Source organism: Phaethon aethereus (genome assembly GCF_964289735.1).
Source record: "Phaethon aethereus genome assembly, chromosome: 1".
Lineage (NCBI taxonomy): Eukaryota > Metazoa > Chordata > Aves > Phaethontiformes > Phaethontidae > Phaethon > Phaethon aethereus.
Genome location: NC_138575.1, coordinates 123,133,105 through 123,149,292, shown reverse-complemented (window position 1 = coordinate 123,149,292; position 16,188 = coordinate 123,133,105). Strand labels below are relative to the sequence as shown.

At 41.5% G+C, this 16,188-nt stretch overlaps 1 protein-coding gene across 1 annotated transcript; it reads right to left on the bottom strand.

The window, feature by feature from the left end:
- Nucleotides 1–1,086: 1,086 nt before the first annotated feature.
- Nucleotides 1,087–15,987, bottom strand: AGPAT3 (1-acylglycerol-3-phosphate O-acyltransferase 3; the record flags this gene model as incomplete). The annotated part of the gene is made up of 8 exons (XM_082012541.1): nucleotides 1,087–1,175; nucleotides 1,862–2,060; nucleotides 4,248–4,323; nucleotides 7,466–7,568; nucleotides 8,006–8,159; nucleotides 10,766–10,927; nucleotides 11,130–11,299; nucleotides 15,810–15,987. 8 exons carry the CDS (start codon nucleotides 15,985–15,987, stop codon nucleotides 1,087–1,089), a joined length of 1,131 nt encoding a protein of 376 aa, XP_081868667.1.
- Between the last annotated feature and the right edge of the window lie 201 nt (nucleotides 15,988–16,188).

Here is a 16,188-nt window from a genome sequence, read left to right as displayed (position 1 = left end):
ATCGATGTTGAAACTCTCACTAAAAGTTCAAGAGATGCCAGTATTTGAAATCTGATTGCTACAGACCTCTCCTTTTCAAATTCTTGTAAAAGACGACATTTTCTGTACTGATTGCTGCTGCTGCCTCCCAGTTTACTGAGAGAGGTTGCCTGAACTGGACTTTGGTGATGAGACATGAGCAGAAATAAAAGGAGAAAACGTCAGAACAACTGAATAAATTTCCTTCTTTGCACAACTCCAAATCCCACGGTTGCCATTAATTCATAAAACAAAACAAGCCCAAACAGATTCAAGATTATTATACATGTATGATGTGAAACAGGGCAAACAACACTCAAGACTGAAGTCGTATTTTGAAATTAAACAGCCTTGAGCAGTTAGCAGGAGATATGATGACAATTTTATACTGCTTTAATACTAGTGGATCTGTTCTATGGTAAGTGCTGATCAATAATGCACTGCTTCCAAACCCCACTATCCATCTCTCACATAACAGAAGTTTTAAGACATTGCCTGAAAATAAAAAGTATCAGTGCAATGTACAAAGAGGATTTCATCTGTAGCCATGACAATAGAGCCTTTCCAAAATTACTCTAACCCAATGAACATCTGTCAATTAATTTAAGAAGGGTTGTCTGGCTTAATAAAAAAAGTTGGAAATCAACAAACATTACATTGGCTTTAGCAAGAGGAAACATTCAATGGCTCCTGTTGTAAAAGTGAGTGTAGTGCTCTTGACAGAAACCAGTGTATTCAGTCATCTGAAGATGCACGAGGCCATGGCCAATGCCCTCTTTTCTCCCCCCACCCCCAAGTCCCCCAAGCAAGAAAAATTAGTTTCTTCTTCCACCCCACCCCAGATTTTCTCCCATAGTTTGACTACAGTAATCCTTAAACAGGCAGAAAGTTGATGTGTTCTCTTCAGTTGATGCCTCCAACTTCTTCATTCTTGGCTCAAGTTTTATTCATTAATATTAGTCATCAGTTATTAAGAAAAAGATAGTTTCTAAGTGTTTGTTGTTGTTTTTTAACTTTAGTTAATCAGATACCATAGTCTGGTTATATGTGCTGAACTGCAGCTGTCAGTTATTCCTTTTTCTTGAATTCTTGGTTGCCATAGCTGGAGCCTTTTTCTATTTCAGTTACTCCTATCAGTCTACGAACTCCAAAGGAAGCTTTAAAATATAACAGAGAAATGGGAGGCATATTAAAACCAGTTCAAGGATTTAGGAAGTTACATGTAAACACACAAGCAGAACCAACACGATTTATCCCAATTCTGAAGACAGTAGTGACTACAGTCCACTGCTTCTCAACAGTGCACTGTCTGAGGCTGCACATGGATCACAGGTCAGATGTCGTTAAAAGAGGAGGACAATCCTGATCTAAAAATATAATTAATGCTTCTATGTTGATTAACAGGACAGGTAGTATGAACACTGAAGCATATCCCTCCATGCTCCCATTTGGTTTTTGGTTTTTTGTTGTTGTTGTTAGGGGTTTTTTTGTTTGTTTGTTTGGGGTAGGGTGGCGTATTTTTTGTTTGGTTTTGTATGGTTTCTTTTTTAATTCAGAGACAAGGTGTGTAGTAAAAATATTTTCTCCTTCAGGCACCACAATAATGGGCTACAAGACTCACTTGCTATTGATTGCTACAGATATTGCCTAAGATATGATGGCAAACCTGCTTGGATTAAAGCTTTTGAAATAATAAAAATGTTATACAAAAAGACTACAGAGTGAGCTCCAAGTACTCTTCTGCAAGCCCCATTCATATTAATTAATATACAGAACTTAAATTTGAGGTAATAGATCCTGTTACATGTCAATCTGGGCTTAGCATCTTCTCTGCTTTTATTACCTGCTCCAACCAGTCCCAGGAATGCAAGGATAAGGAGAGGTGATCCACTTGCAAAAACTCCAAAGCCAAATGTGAAGAGAGGAGAGAGGAGAACTGTGGCCCAAAAAAGAAAGTTTAGGAGAGTCCATGGTCTCCTAGGAGGTTTAAACTGCTGGCCAGGAAATATGCCTTCCTGATTATACATCTCTTGCAAAGCATCCTGGGAGAAAGAGAAGACAGAAGAAAACATGTTCATAATGTTTGCACCAAGCAATCCAAGACTAGTCAACTCCAGGACAGCGTCAAAGACACTGTGGTAAATGCCCATCAGGAGTACACAGCATCCATTTCCATCTGCTGTCATTTATTTGGGCATTTGTGTTGACTGTCAAGGCTACTGAATTAGCCCTTCGAAGGCAATCTTGGCCACCATCAGAAACTGAAACCATATCAGCCTCTCTGCTACCAAATACCTTAATCTCTTAATTGCTTAGAAATTTAGGGCAGCGTCAGGCCAGAGGCCAATTCAGACACTACCTGCCTCTTTTTTGCTGGATACTTCTTCTTCCAGTTTTTACTTCCAGAAAGGTCAGTATGATTTAGTAAAGCACAGCACAAAAATGCTGTATATGCAGCCAAAAGAGGAAGGCAAAGCACAGGCTCATCAGCAGAGACAGCAGTGTCCTAGCCATAACCCAAGACTTCAACAGGGCAGTTCCATCCTGAGCTGAGCCTGGAGAGAGACGCAGTCGTGAAACACATCACTCAAAGGAGCAGCATGCCCACAGTCTTCCCTAACTTTGTAAGAGTGTTCTGTAAGGTTTCCAAGCCATTACCAAGGGTGCCTCAAGTTTGGCTATTTCTTATTTTTCCCAGTTAAGCTGATCTTCTTCTAGCTTCCCTTATAAAGGGCTGAGAAGCTCAAGGCATTCCTTGCCGTTTGAGGACATACCTTCTGCGCAAGAAAAGCATTTTAAGGATTCCAGTTACAACATATTGCTACCATCGTAAGGTCAATATACAAAATACCCATGCGTATAAGCAATACCTCCCCGGCAACACCTCACACCAAAGCTGAATGGAGATACAGCCAACACCAGCAAGGAACACCAAGGCCTCCATCTGCAAGCAAACCAGAGTATTCTGCCCAAGGAATGGTGCCAAGCGGAGCAAATGCCCTGCGCTGCATCTGGTTATCACTGCATTTACTGTTTAACAAAGCAGAAGCCAAACAGAGAAAGATAACCCCTGTAAAATACACCTTAATGTCTGCTTCCCCAGTCAGGCAATGTCAGAAGGAATTTTTGCATCCCCTTTTCACAAGGCAATTACATGATGGCATGTCCCTGATAACAGGAGGCAGGATTCAGGGATTCCCTCCCCCCGCTTTTTTTTTAAGCTCCCTAATCCTGTATTACACTAACTGACCCACAAGCTAATTTGATACACTTGCTAATGGGAGGTGGGGGGAGAAGATGATAGCTACTGCTCTTTGTAAAATAACTTCTCTCCTCTTAATTGAATTAGAGCTTCGGTATTCAAACAAATTAGGTTAAAATGAACAAAATGAAACTCAGAACAATCTGCTGTCTACCTACAGACTAAGCAGAGGTCATCATAGCAGAAGAAAGCCCAAGATAGTTAAAGTTTCAGTGCCTCTCTGTCTTACCACAAAGATAAACAACACAAAAAAAATCAAGATACAAATTTCAAGTTCAACAAGCCACCAGTTAGGGCTGGGCAACATTAATTACAGTTCTCTCCTCCTCCCCAGAGAACTGTTAAATCTGTGGTCAAGAAATTAAACACCTAAGGTTAAAAAAAAAGGAAAGATAGGAGAAAAAGCTTTGAGCCGTTTGAAGGCGTGCTGGCCATGTGCTACATCAGTCCCTGGCAGCAGATCCCAGGGACTGTCTGTACCACGTCACACACCACTGCAGAGGTATTACCAGGAGGCAGAAAGAAAGTGACAGTGGAAGAAACAGGAAAGCAAAGGACAATTGCAGCTAAGAGCCAGGACTGGCTGTCCCTGACATACAGTTATCACTCTTCTTGAGTGCCCATAAATACCCACAGGGAAAACGGAGCTTTTAGAAACGTATGACAGAGACCCAAGAGCTGAAGAATATAAAAAGATGGTGAATTGCTATTAGTCTTCCACAACTCAGGCATATCTCTGAATCCCATTGTGCTTCCCAGCAATTTGTGAGCTATTCATGAGCCAGCCCTCTGCAGCCAAGGGGCTCTTCTGTCCTGCTCCTTCCAGCAGTTTGAGGGATGGCTGTCAAATTGTACATAATATTTCCATCTCTTCTCTCCATCCAGCAGAAGAGTGTGCATTACTCAGTGCCTTAATACAATACTATGAAAGTCCCAAAAGGGAGAAAAAAACCCCAAAGCTGTTTACCTTTTCCTGGTAAAGCTTATGAAGCCAGTTTGCAGCTTCCTTTTCATCTTGAGGGATATCTTCCAGAGGAAATCTCCTAGATTAGTAGAGAGATTGGAAAAGGAAAAAAAAATAAGGGAAAATCCGGGTATTTGACTTTAGACCTCTACTAGGGAAGATCTCCCATTCAATGAAGGGCATAAACTACAGGTAATACTGTCACTGATGGCAGAGGTCTTAAATGCAGAGAAGAACTGGGACTTTAACACCCAATTCTCCACCTAAAAACTCAGATTCCTAAGACAAAAGAAACTGTACAAGCTCCTATCAATTTCAGAGCACAAGCATTTCCCATTCATCCTTCACTGGAACTGCCACCGGTTGATTCCCAGTGAGCTCAGACTGAGGGACCCAGAGCTGGGAAAAGACAAGCAGGTGACAAACCCCAGGATAACTGTTTGTTACATTTTGTTAGTAAAAACCCCATTTTGAAAGGAGTGGGAGGGAGGGGTGGTTAAAAATTCCCTTCGTACCAACTCTAACGAAAACACCTTCTTCTACAGCAACTGCACTTCTCTCTCCTTGCCTCTCCAGCCCTGCAGATTGCGGCATACAGTTCTGGGTGCATATGAAAATTACGCCCAGCTCCCGGTACTGACCTGACCTCACCAAGAACAAGCACTTTTTAAGAGCCTCTTTGTAGTGGTGAAGAGCCAACCATTTTCCTGCATTCTTTTATTTTCTGAGATAGGCCACTAACATGCTCACAAATGTATCATCTCCTTTCTCAGCGGCACCCATCTCAGTCCTGGATTAATTCAGAAAGAAGTTGCTCAGTTTGTAGAGGGCAGGCACATACCTTACCCTCACCTCTAACATATTCTGGCAACACCTGGACTGTATCAGGGCCGTCTTAGAGCAGTATGAACAGAAGGGTGACCTCTGGGAGGGCTCCAGACACAGTAATCTCAGATACAACTTATTTGCTGCTGTTCAACCCAAGAATGTATTTCCCCAGTACAAACCAAAGCCTACAAATCTGCAGCAGCAGAGGGAAGATACTCTAATATATTTCTGCATCCCATAAACGAATTGAACACTGGATTTTACAGATTTACTTTCATTAGCTCTAACAGGTGGAGCTGCTCAATTGATATAAATAATGCTCAATAAAAGCTCAGTAAAAAGTCATTTGCTGAAAGCTGTCTGTTAAAGTTGTCGCTGTATTGCTATCACCACTAGAGGGTACTCACAGCAACAACATTTGGTCATTTAGCTGATTATTTTCTCTGGAGCCAGTCAGGAGAAAGACTGAATCCTCTGCAAAGAGGTAAGCTTCTTACCTCAGCACAGGTAACGGCATACACATATACCAAGAACAAGGGCTTATGTGCTTCCTTTCTCTAAGATAAGCTAAGTCTGCTGGCACATTAAAGACACATACAATTTTCAGCAAAAAGGCTGAGCAAAATAGTTTCCTTATTCTCATAGTTTCCTCTCCAGAACAGAGAAAAAGCTTCAAGTGTAAAAAAGCACTGCGAGAATGTGGATTCAGTCCACAAACTTATTTTAAATCAAAGTTATCTGAACGTAGTCATTAGTTTCTTTAATAGGGTACAATTAGTAGCTTTACCTGGCAACATCATCCTCAACAGAATTTTATGAGCCCAAACCTCTTCTAATGACTATTGAAAATTACATTTCTCTTCTTTCCTCCCACTACCTCACCAATAAATAAAACCAACTTGCATCTCCATTAGCAAGCCATAGGATTTTTAACTGAATGCAGCTGCTCTTCAATGTGTAAGTATACAGATGTACATCCATGCATGTGTACCTCAGATTTAGCTAGACATGCTACAGACATGGAATGCCCCATCAGTATGGAATTACAAGTGGCAACTGCCTGGCCAGCCGTTTTGCTAGCCAGTAAGTTGTCTGCTCACTTTCCTCATCAGGAGTATGTCTGGCAAGTGTAAACAGTCAAAATGAAACCTGTGGCAAATGAGTGACCCCATCTCTTTCCCCATCACCTCCACAGCCTTCTTTCCAACTAAAAGATTAAAAAGTTGTGGAACTTGCAGTATCTGAGAACAGAACTGGAACACATGTCCTTCCCTCTCCCATAGGGTTGCAGCACTCTGCCTCCCCTGGGATAGCATTTCTTCCACAAAACAGTTGCTGCTCTACCTCGGCATGATGGATAACCAGTGTGATTCCCTACAAAGCCTTTTATCTTTGGAGGCTCTTGCAAGACACACCTGTCCTGTAGAAGGACAGCATACACAGCCAGGGCCACACATCTGCAATGCACACACCCGTGGCCAGAGGGGAAATGAGTGGGGGAAGTAGCGAGGCTTTTTTTTTTTTTTTTTAAAAAAAAACATAACAAAACATCACCCTCATCACCAGAATGGAGCAATGTTTTCCAAAATGTGGGTGAAGTCCCCAGAGAAGCAGAAGTGAACTGTCAAAAGAACTATGGAAAGAACAACCAGGTAGTTTGTCAGGTCCAAACATAAAAGGGAAAACAAGAAATTCAAGAGGAAAGGGTTGGTAGTTTTTATGATCACAGGGAAGCCTTTAAAGCGGAAGGCAACAAGAAGAAAGCTAGAAAGAGAAAACACGTGTGTGTGTGCATGCACATGTGTATGTGCTGCATGGAGTTCCAACTCTTCCAGGCAAACGAGTAATGAGGAATGTGAGGAATGTACCACCTCATTCATACAATGTCTGAATTTCAGCATTATTTAACTTCTAATCTGCTAATCAAACCATGTGAGAGAAGGAGAGAAACTGGCACAGTAAGGAGCTTTACACCATTTACTACAAGAGACTACTAAAGTTGGACAGGCTATTTATACTATGCATACGGTCGCAGGGGACTGGGAAGGGGGCAGAGCAGTTGGTTTTCTGCTCCCAGCAGAGAAGGGCAACAGGCAGACTACTGCCTTCACTGCACAAAACTTGGAGAAACCCCAGAACACAGTGTGGTCATACCCAGGCTTAAAAAGTCCACCCAGTGCTTTCTGACTTGCTGGGTGGTATCATGGGATCTCACACACGAAAGTAAACTAAAGCTGGGGGTGGAAACAGGGAGGTCTTTGTGGCCTGCAGAGAAGCTTGAAGGCCAATGAAAAGGGGACTACAGCAAAGGACATTACCCTGTGGAATGTGAATACAGTTCAACATGCCAAAGCAGGCATCTTAAGGGCTCACCTCCACCATTATATGCTCACCTTACACACATATCTGCTTCGTATTTCTTTCCGTAAAGAATTCCTAATAAAGACGGGTTCTTGTTTCCTCTGAAATTTAGTGTTACATCATACACTGCTGAAACTGTTACGAAAAAGAAAATATGGCTGTTATATCAGCAATTCTAGCAACCACATTGCTGGCATCCTTGCATTAGACAGCAAAAGGGCCCTGTGCAAGCCCTGCATTGATGATGTCAGGTAGCAGAGTCCTTCACTGCTTTGTGTTTGTATGTTGTATTTATCTTTATCAGCCACCTGGCATTCCCATGTATGTTATCAAAACACAAGACAACTTGATGAACTAAGCAACAATGACATACATGAATGGTTTATTATTTTTTAAGACTGGTATCTGAGAGTTTCGTGGCACAAATTAATGGCTGACATGCTCAATGCTTATACTGTCAACTCACTAATTGTACTGGACATAATGAACAACAGTATACTACACTGCTACACAGAGTATACTAAACAACACATTACAATTAATGCAAAGAACAAGTAGCAGCTTGCCAGTACCTGTTCCCCTGAGACACTGGACAGCAGTGGTGAAACCTTTGGTTCTGGGCAACAGGTGGTATTTCAGTTTAGGCAACCCCTTGGATTCAGCCACCTCCATACTGATACGATGCTTGGTCTCTGTAAAACGAGTTCCTTCACAGTACAGGAGAAACTAGTACAATGAGACAAAGGGCAAAAAGAAGGACATCTGATCACAAGAAACCACACAGAATACTGAAAACTTCTGTAAGATAAACATACATCCATGCATGCACACACACTTCAATGGCCTGATTCAATCATCAAGTATTAGGCATAAGCACCACCTCACAACTAATTCACAATAGATTATGTTTAAGTATAACAGCATGGTAACCAAATTTAAGGTGACAAAAGTCTAAATGGTTATATCGGAAATGTTTACATTAAACAACAATCCCTAAAAGCTTTGGCTGGCTGGTGATGGACTAATCTACAGATCAGAAAAAGCAACCCAAATATCAGTACACGACTACTTTAGGAAGAAACTTATTAATCACTAGCTACCTCGTTTAAAGCTTGTACTGCACAACCATAATTACTCATCTGAAGACAGACTTGTTTGTCTGAAAGCTTTTCTGGTTTGGGGGTTTGTTTGTTTTGCATTTGCATCAGTCATGTTCATAAAAAGTAGTGCCTTTCCCTAAAACCTCCACCTCGTTCATCTTGTAAGGCACCGATCTGACTGTGGTATCCTGAGTAACAATTAAAGACTTGATTCCTCCCGTACTGACTTCCAGCAGCACAAAACATCGATCTGTCCTTCTCCAGCCTCTATATTGCCTCTGCTCTACTTGAGAGAGAGACCAGAAGCAATGCAAAGCCAAAAGCAGACAAAGCTCTAGGGTGAACTTCCATTTATCCCTGGTCCTTTTGAAAGGTGGACATCATTCCCATTGCACCAGCAATGGACACATTGCTGCCTCTGACCACGCAAACCTTGCTCTGCATCCCAGGCAAGCAATGGAGGGATACAAGGGCAGGTTGCTACTGCTCTCTCACAGCACTATCATGCAATGCGATAACATTGCAATTCAAAAGAAAGACTTGTGGAGTGCATCGCTATACATCTGCTGTTTGTCAGTACTGGGGTTGCCGGGCTTTTTCTCTGTAGCATATCCACATACTGTGCACCACAAAAGGTAAGTTAAGTGAATGTTAAAAGCGCAAAGCCGTAGACACGAGAGTTAGACCTGCCAGAGCACAGCAAGAGAACAGGAACTGGTCCTGCAATCTTCATTTGGCCCTCAAGGGCTCGTTCATTATGAAAACCTGACCAACCACCACCACGGTGGTGAGGACAGCACAAAGTACAGAGTGTAACACCGCAATCTCAACCCCAGTCTGCAACGCAAGCTCTTTCCTCTGTATCAGATTCTCACCCTCTTCTACTCAACGGCGCAGTGATCCTTCTGGACCAAGTATGCGAGCGAGGTACAGACTGCGCTGCAATGCACGTGTGAGAAAGACCTCACGAAGGAAGGTTGCGCAGACAGCCCTAATTGTGGCATTTAGAATGCACAAAAATTAGGAAATTGATTTATTCAAGTCAATTTTAATCATGATTTAAATTACCAAGCAGGAAGTCTTGATTTAAATAATCAATGCTAACTATGTTTTGCATTTATATTTTCTAGTTGTTTTCCCTAAAGACTAGTCCTTAGTTGTCAATCATTAAAATGTATGGATTTGCAACTAAAGTACAGTCTTGAGATTTTTTTAATTGGTAGGTTTTTTCTTTTTTTTCAACACTAATCAGGAAGATATATTACGTGTAGTATGTATATATTCAAGTAGTTTAAAAACATTCTCCAGATTCTTATTTTTTGTATCTTTGTAATGATAGAAAACCAGGAATGACGCATTCATAGTGTACTACTTAAGCTTACTATTTCACTATTCATTTTAACAAGCTGTACTGGATAATACTGAAAATCACTTAAAATGTGCAAAAAGCCTCTTAGAATGTTTTATGAGCCAAATAACTGTACATTACATGTGCTGCTATAAAAGCAAACGAAGAAATGTATCAAAACATTTTCATTCAAAGCTAAAGGAAGGTTAATGGGTTGATTATACCACTGTGTTACTGCAGTAAAATCTAACAACATTGCACATAATGAAACATAGATGTTTCACCCTTGACTTCAAATGATGTCAAAATAAAAAGGAAAAACATAACTGTAAAAGCAGATGTAAGCTTGCCATATGTTCTCATAAAGACTTCTTGGGAAATCTGTCATTTCACAGACCAATGAACATATTAAGAATTTCCTATCAAAATCCATGGTCTGTGCATCATCCCACCCTCCAGAAAGGACTTCTGTTTATGTGTCTGTTTAGCTTACCTCAGAAAATGTAACTTAAGGTTATATAGATTTAGTAGTCAAATATGGGCTATTAATTATTATTATTTTTTAAAGAGGTAAAAATAAGTTGAGACAAAAATTAACTAGTATTACACAAGCTTGATTTATAAATTTCTGTCAAGCCTCTAATCATCTATGCAAGCTCCTGAACTGTTTTCCAAATTGCTTTCCTTACCAACAGGCAAACAGAGCAACTCTTTACCAGCATATCCCAAAAGACCTCCTGAAACAGAGCACATGCTTTCCATAACAACACTTGAATAAAGTAGTGAGCAGACCTCCTGGTATATAAGGCTACAGTACCACATGAGTGCCTTTGTCACCACTTCATTCCTAGCAGTCAATACTAGAGGAGGAATCTGACACTTACCCACATATATTCAGGATAATCAGCCAAACGTTTTAATCCTTCAATAACCGTATCTCTGTCTTCTTCCCATTTCCTTTTGCAGAAAACAATCTCAAGGAAGTACCATGTCCAGCCAATTAGGGGTACATATAGTAGCTCTCTCTTAGCAAGAACTTTGGAACTCTTGAAGAAAAACAAAAACAACAATCCAAAAATGTAATTTGCTGATTTGTACAATGAGATTAAAGAAGGACATTAAGGTTAAGGTGATGAAGAGCTGATGGATTTACATCTGGATACTCAAATGCAAAGAAACTGTATGTGCATGGGTTTTAAACAGACCTATAGTCCTCCAGATGAAGGGAAAGCTTGTGGCCCCACGTACCCCTAGCACTCCGAAACGCTCTGTCATAGTCCAGCCGCACAAGAAGTCAATTTCAAAGTTGTGATTCAAGATGATGATGACATGCTCTTTCCCAAAGGTGTTCACCGTGGCCTCGTCTGAGAACAAGGTACACTCTGTGCCTGACCACCATTCCAGCAGCATTACCAACTCTGTCAAACATGATGAAGAGACAGAGGAGTTAGGGGTGCTGCTTACAGAAAGCATTTAGTGTTCCATCTCCAGCCCCATTCAATGCCTAGTCTCTTCTAATTCCCAGCAACAATGTCACCTTTCAATCCAGCCCAGTAGAGATGAAATGAGATCTTGGACCAGTATAGACCAAATCACATCGCCATCCTTAAGCAGTATTTAGGGCACTAGATTATGGATAATTATGGGTAATTTAACAAGCTTTTAACAGTGACAAGTTTGGGCATTATGTTACGAATGTGAAGCTTCATGATCCCTGGGCAAAAAAAAAAAACCACAGAACTTTGGGCCTGAAAACAGACACAAGACACAGAGCCCTTGATTGCTCCACTAAATGAGTACAGTTTCTCCCAGGTGGAATACAAATTATGCACAGATGCAGCCTAATGCTTTTACTCAACATGAAACAAGCTTTATGGGGTAAGCAGACCAATAAAGGGCTTTTAAAGGGATACAGTGCCATAGATCTTCTGCAATGGATTTTAATATTAGAACACAGGACTCTAATTGTTCTGTATTATGGTCATCAACACACAGTCAGAAGCACCAGAGAATCGAGCTAATTTATCAAAATACCTGGGCAAAGCCAGGAATGGTAAATTGTGTCTTTCTTTTACTGCAGAAGATAGAATAAGCCCCTTCCCTGCTGTCTTTTCCAGCTTTACAATATCCCAGTGTCTCTCTTACTCCACTCCAAACATACCCTTCATTACCCACTCTTCTTATTTTCCGCCTCCACTTTTTTCATCTTAGAAAAACCTCTTCCACTTAAATTCAGCACATGCTATATGTAGTTTCTATGGTTAGTCTAATTCTCTCATTTCAGTACCACGAGGCTGATGGAAGGCATTGCTTGTATCATGGGACAACTATAAAAAGTATGAGAATAGTTCATTATCCCAGTAGGAAGATTTGCTTCCATGTAAACTGTAGTCATGGGTATTTTCTCATTTCAGTGAGATACGGGTGCAATCAAAATTTGGTTAAAAAGTCCAGCTCTTCCCACAGACTATGACAAACTTGCAAGGTCAAAACTAGAAGGTATCCCCTCCGCTCCCTACATCAGGTTCTCCCACGCAGTATTTCAGCTTTCTATCGAGAGGTCCTGGTTTTGCAAAATGGAGCAGCACCTTCCTGCACAAGGGCTTCTGATCAGTGGGATCACAACACTGTAATCTATCCCTACTGCTAAATAAGAGTGGGTCCAACCTTGGAACACATCAGAGAGAAGGCACACACTGTATTTGGGTGAATTATAGGGAAAACCAATCCTGATCTGCTGAGGCTAATAGCTTCTTTAGCAGTAGTTTTTCCACTTATATTCCTCCTGTGACCACTTATTCACCAGGTTACTCCCCTGTATTATTTTCAAGACTCACTCATTTGGAGGCACGACAATGTTATGCAACTTGCTGATCAAGAGAGCATAGCCCTGGTAAACTGGAAATACAGCAGAGAAAAGACAGAATGATAGAGGTTTCTATCATTGCTATTCAGCTTTGTCTCCCTTGTGAATTATGTGATCGCTTACTCTTCTTGCTGTGGTTATCCTGGCCCAGTAAAAGGGGAAAGAGGACAGCGAGAGTGTTGAGAGCTATAGTTGAGAGCTATGCTCTTCCAAGCGGGTGTCCAGGAGAACGGAGTAGTAGTACCAAACGCAATGAGGTACTCTAATTGATTTTCTCTTTCCATTGCTGTCTATGTACTAAGGAGGAACAACTCCAGTACCTGCTACAGTTGCTGCATGTTCTTATCAGAAATAAAATAGGTGTGTTTCTCCTTCAAAATCAAGAAAAGAATTCCACAGAGGCAGGTGTGGATGATTTTCTGCAGAGCATTTCTTACACCATTCACTCTAAAATAGCGGAGGAAGCTTTGCTGAGATTTGCCAGAGTTCATACTGAGAGAGCGGGGTTGACGAGCCAGAGAATTAATACGAGGAAACAGATTGTCCTTTACAAGTGTACTGATAAATGATGTAATTATGACCAGGAGTGGGCTCGTTTCCTCCCCCCCCCCGCCCCCTGCATGTGGGTTACAAACATTTTGTGTGGCACTGATGCTGCTGATGCTACAGCAAGCCCATCCTTCTCAACAAAGGGATGATAACGCTTGGGCTGCTTGGGATACTTCCCGTAGAGGACAAGCAACACCTCGCTACAACAAACCCCCTCCTGCAGCCAGCGTTCCCACATGCCAAAGCAGGCGGGTTTACAGCTTCACAAGCCACCCAGAAACAAAACAAACAAGGCACAGTGCACCTCTCAGTTTAAAGTAGCAACATTTGAGAGATTATTTTTGCAACCGGACTGAACCAAACACGCTATGCTCTCCAAAGGCCTAAGTGATCTGAAAGGAGCTGATGTAGGAGAGAGCTTGAAGTACAGACTACCTGTCATGAATCACATGCACTGCAAAGCGTTTATGTTGAGGCCAAAGCCCAAGAGATGTTTTTTCCCTAAATGTCTGCCACAAACACGGAATAGAGTATCTCCTTCCTCTTCTGAAGCTGTGCTTTATGTGTTTGAGAAGAGATACAGTAAGAACACAGTCTGATTTTCAGTGGGCTATAGTACATAGCCAGATACACGATCACCTGTGTATCTACCCCTGCCCACCGACCCTCTGCCGGATGGGCAGAGCAGCTTCTGTTACAGACAGCTCTTGCATGAACACCCTCAGCCTAAAACTAAACAGCTTGCAGTAAGCGAGCAAAACATAGCATCCTGAACAGAACACCAGCCTACAGGTTCATTGCCAAAAGGCTTCCGCAAAAGGAAATATATTTCATTATGAATGGCAACATTTGAACTATTGCATTTACACAGCTTGCTTAATTCATTATAAATCACAATTGAAGTACATATTCTGTCAGCTCTTCCATTACAGGCCATCAGCACTCTGCAATCCCATATAACATTTACATTAATTTTCATAGTTAAATTTCTCAATCATTTAATTTATAATAGGCTATACATGAGGGGTTATCCTAGCTACAATCCAATCATCTACTCAGCTTCTCCAAACCTGTTTGAACAATAGTGTAGGTTATTTCCAGTGCATATAAGATAGAAGGCAACAGCATTTAAAACGTGATTTTTCCATGCACAGTGCTAACTTGCAGAAATCAAGGGTCTGAACCTACAAGCCTTACAGGCACAAGCAGATTATATCCTCAGAAAAACCAGACTATTAGTGCAACAGTAGTTTTCAGGATGAGATCAGAGTCTAGAGTATTAAATACACTTTAAGAAATTCTTACAAGGAAATAATAAAAAAATAATCCCATACACCCCTACTCCCCTCCAACCAGGTCAATTTTGAAGTTTCTACCTAGAAGTTCTTCCATTACAATACATATTCTCCTGACAGTTTGCCTACCACTGTCTATTTAATTTCCTTTTTCCTGTGCTTCTCAGACAACATTCTCAATAGGTAGGACAAAAAGCACAGGAAGGACAAGGACAACAAGCTTAAAAAGAAACCGACCTAGATACTTTGGAGAGTTTTTCTTGGTAGTACTTCACATTGATGATTTAAGAAATGTGGGTGCCTGTCAGTGGACCACTCAGCTGTAATTTAAGTACTTATTTAGGTGACTCATTTACCCAAAGTGGGAGTTGGATGCTGAGCTGAGCACTAAGGTAAGTGGCCATGCATACTGCGAGGGGATGGAGAATAGAAACAAATTAGATGATTCACTGTTGAAACAGGAGGTGACATTTGGACTAAGGAGCCTTCTAAACATTCATTTCAGAAATCTAATCCCCTGTAAAGCTGTATGAGGAGAAAAAAGCAGCTATCCATGGGGAGGAAGTTTTGCAAAGGTCTGAAAGAGGACAGCAAAGCAGTTACACTCCTGTAGAGCTGCCCCACAGGCAGAAGAAGAAAAGAGCGACAAATTGCTTGCAAGAGGAGACACTAGCATCACTGATGGACACTATAGGGTGTATGAGGACTCTGAAGTTGTCACACAATTCAGCTATAGAGGCATCTACACTACATACCTGAAGACAGACATCTCTCTGCAAACCACACAGTCAACTTAGGCTCCTAAGTGGTCAATATTGCACGTACACGCAATACCTGAAACAGTCGCTGTGAATTTTCCCTTCCCCATCACTGAGCACAGGCTCTGATGCAGGACGAAGACGGTATTGAGACGGAATCAGCAATTTCCTACCAGTCAAGACAGGTTTGGAGGTAGGGAGGAGCTTTGCTTCCCACTTCTTTTAAATAACAGTGACAATATCTATCAGTCACTTGACTTTTGTGTGGTTTCCCAGTATTTTAGAAAAGATGAACTGCTCTGAAAGAGTCTGCTTCTAACTTAGCACTTATCTCTCTCTCATGTCTCTGTGTGTGAATACACATACAGGTGTATATATGTATTTTTTTCTTTAATTAACAAAAGGAGAAACAAAACCCACACCCCTCTCCAGCGCTCACATCCCCTTCAAGCATACTCACGGCTCCAAAGCGAATAGGCAAGGCGACAGTTTACTCGGCGATAAAACTGCTTGTTTATGGGCCAGAGGACTAGCGTGCATAGTTGAATGAAGTTAATGATCAGTCCACTCACAACAAAGACGAAACCAATGAGGAGGTGAACTATGAACTGGGTCTTCAGAAAGGCAATGAAGCCCATGATAACCACTCAGAAGCGTGTGCAAGGGCCGTCACTCAGAATAACTGTCCTGAAAGAGAAAGAAAAGAATCAAATGGAGACTGGATTTACAAGCCCTGAGGAAGGGCAAAATGGGAGACCTGAAACAGTCCATGCCACTTCAGCAACAGGAACCCAACCCAATAAACACTCTGCTCTCCAAGCCTGCCTCATTCAGGTCTT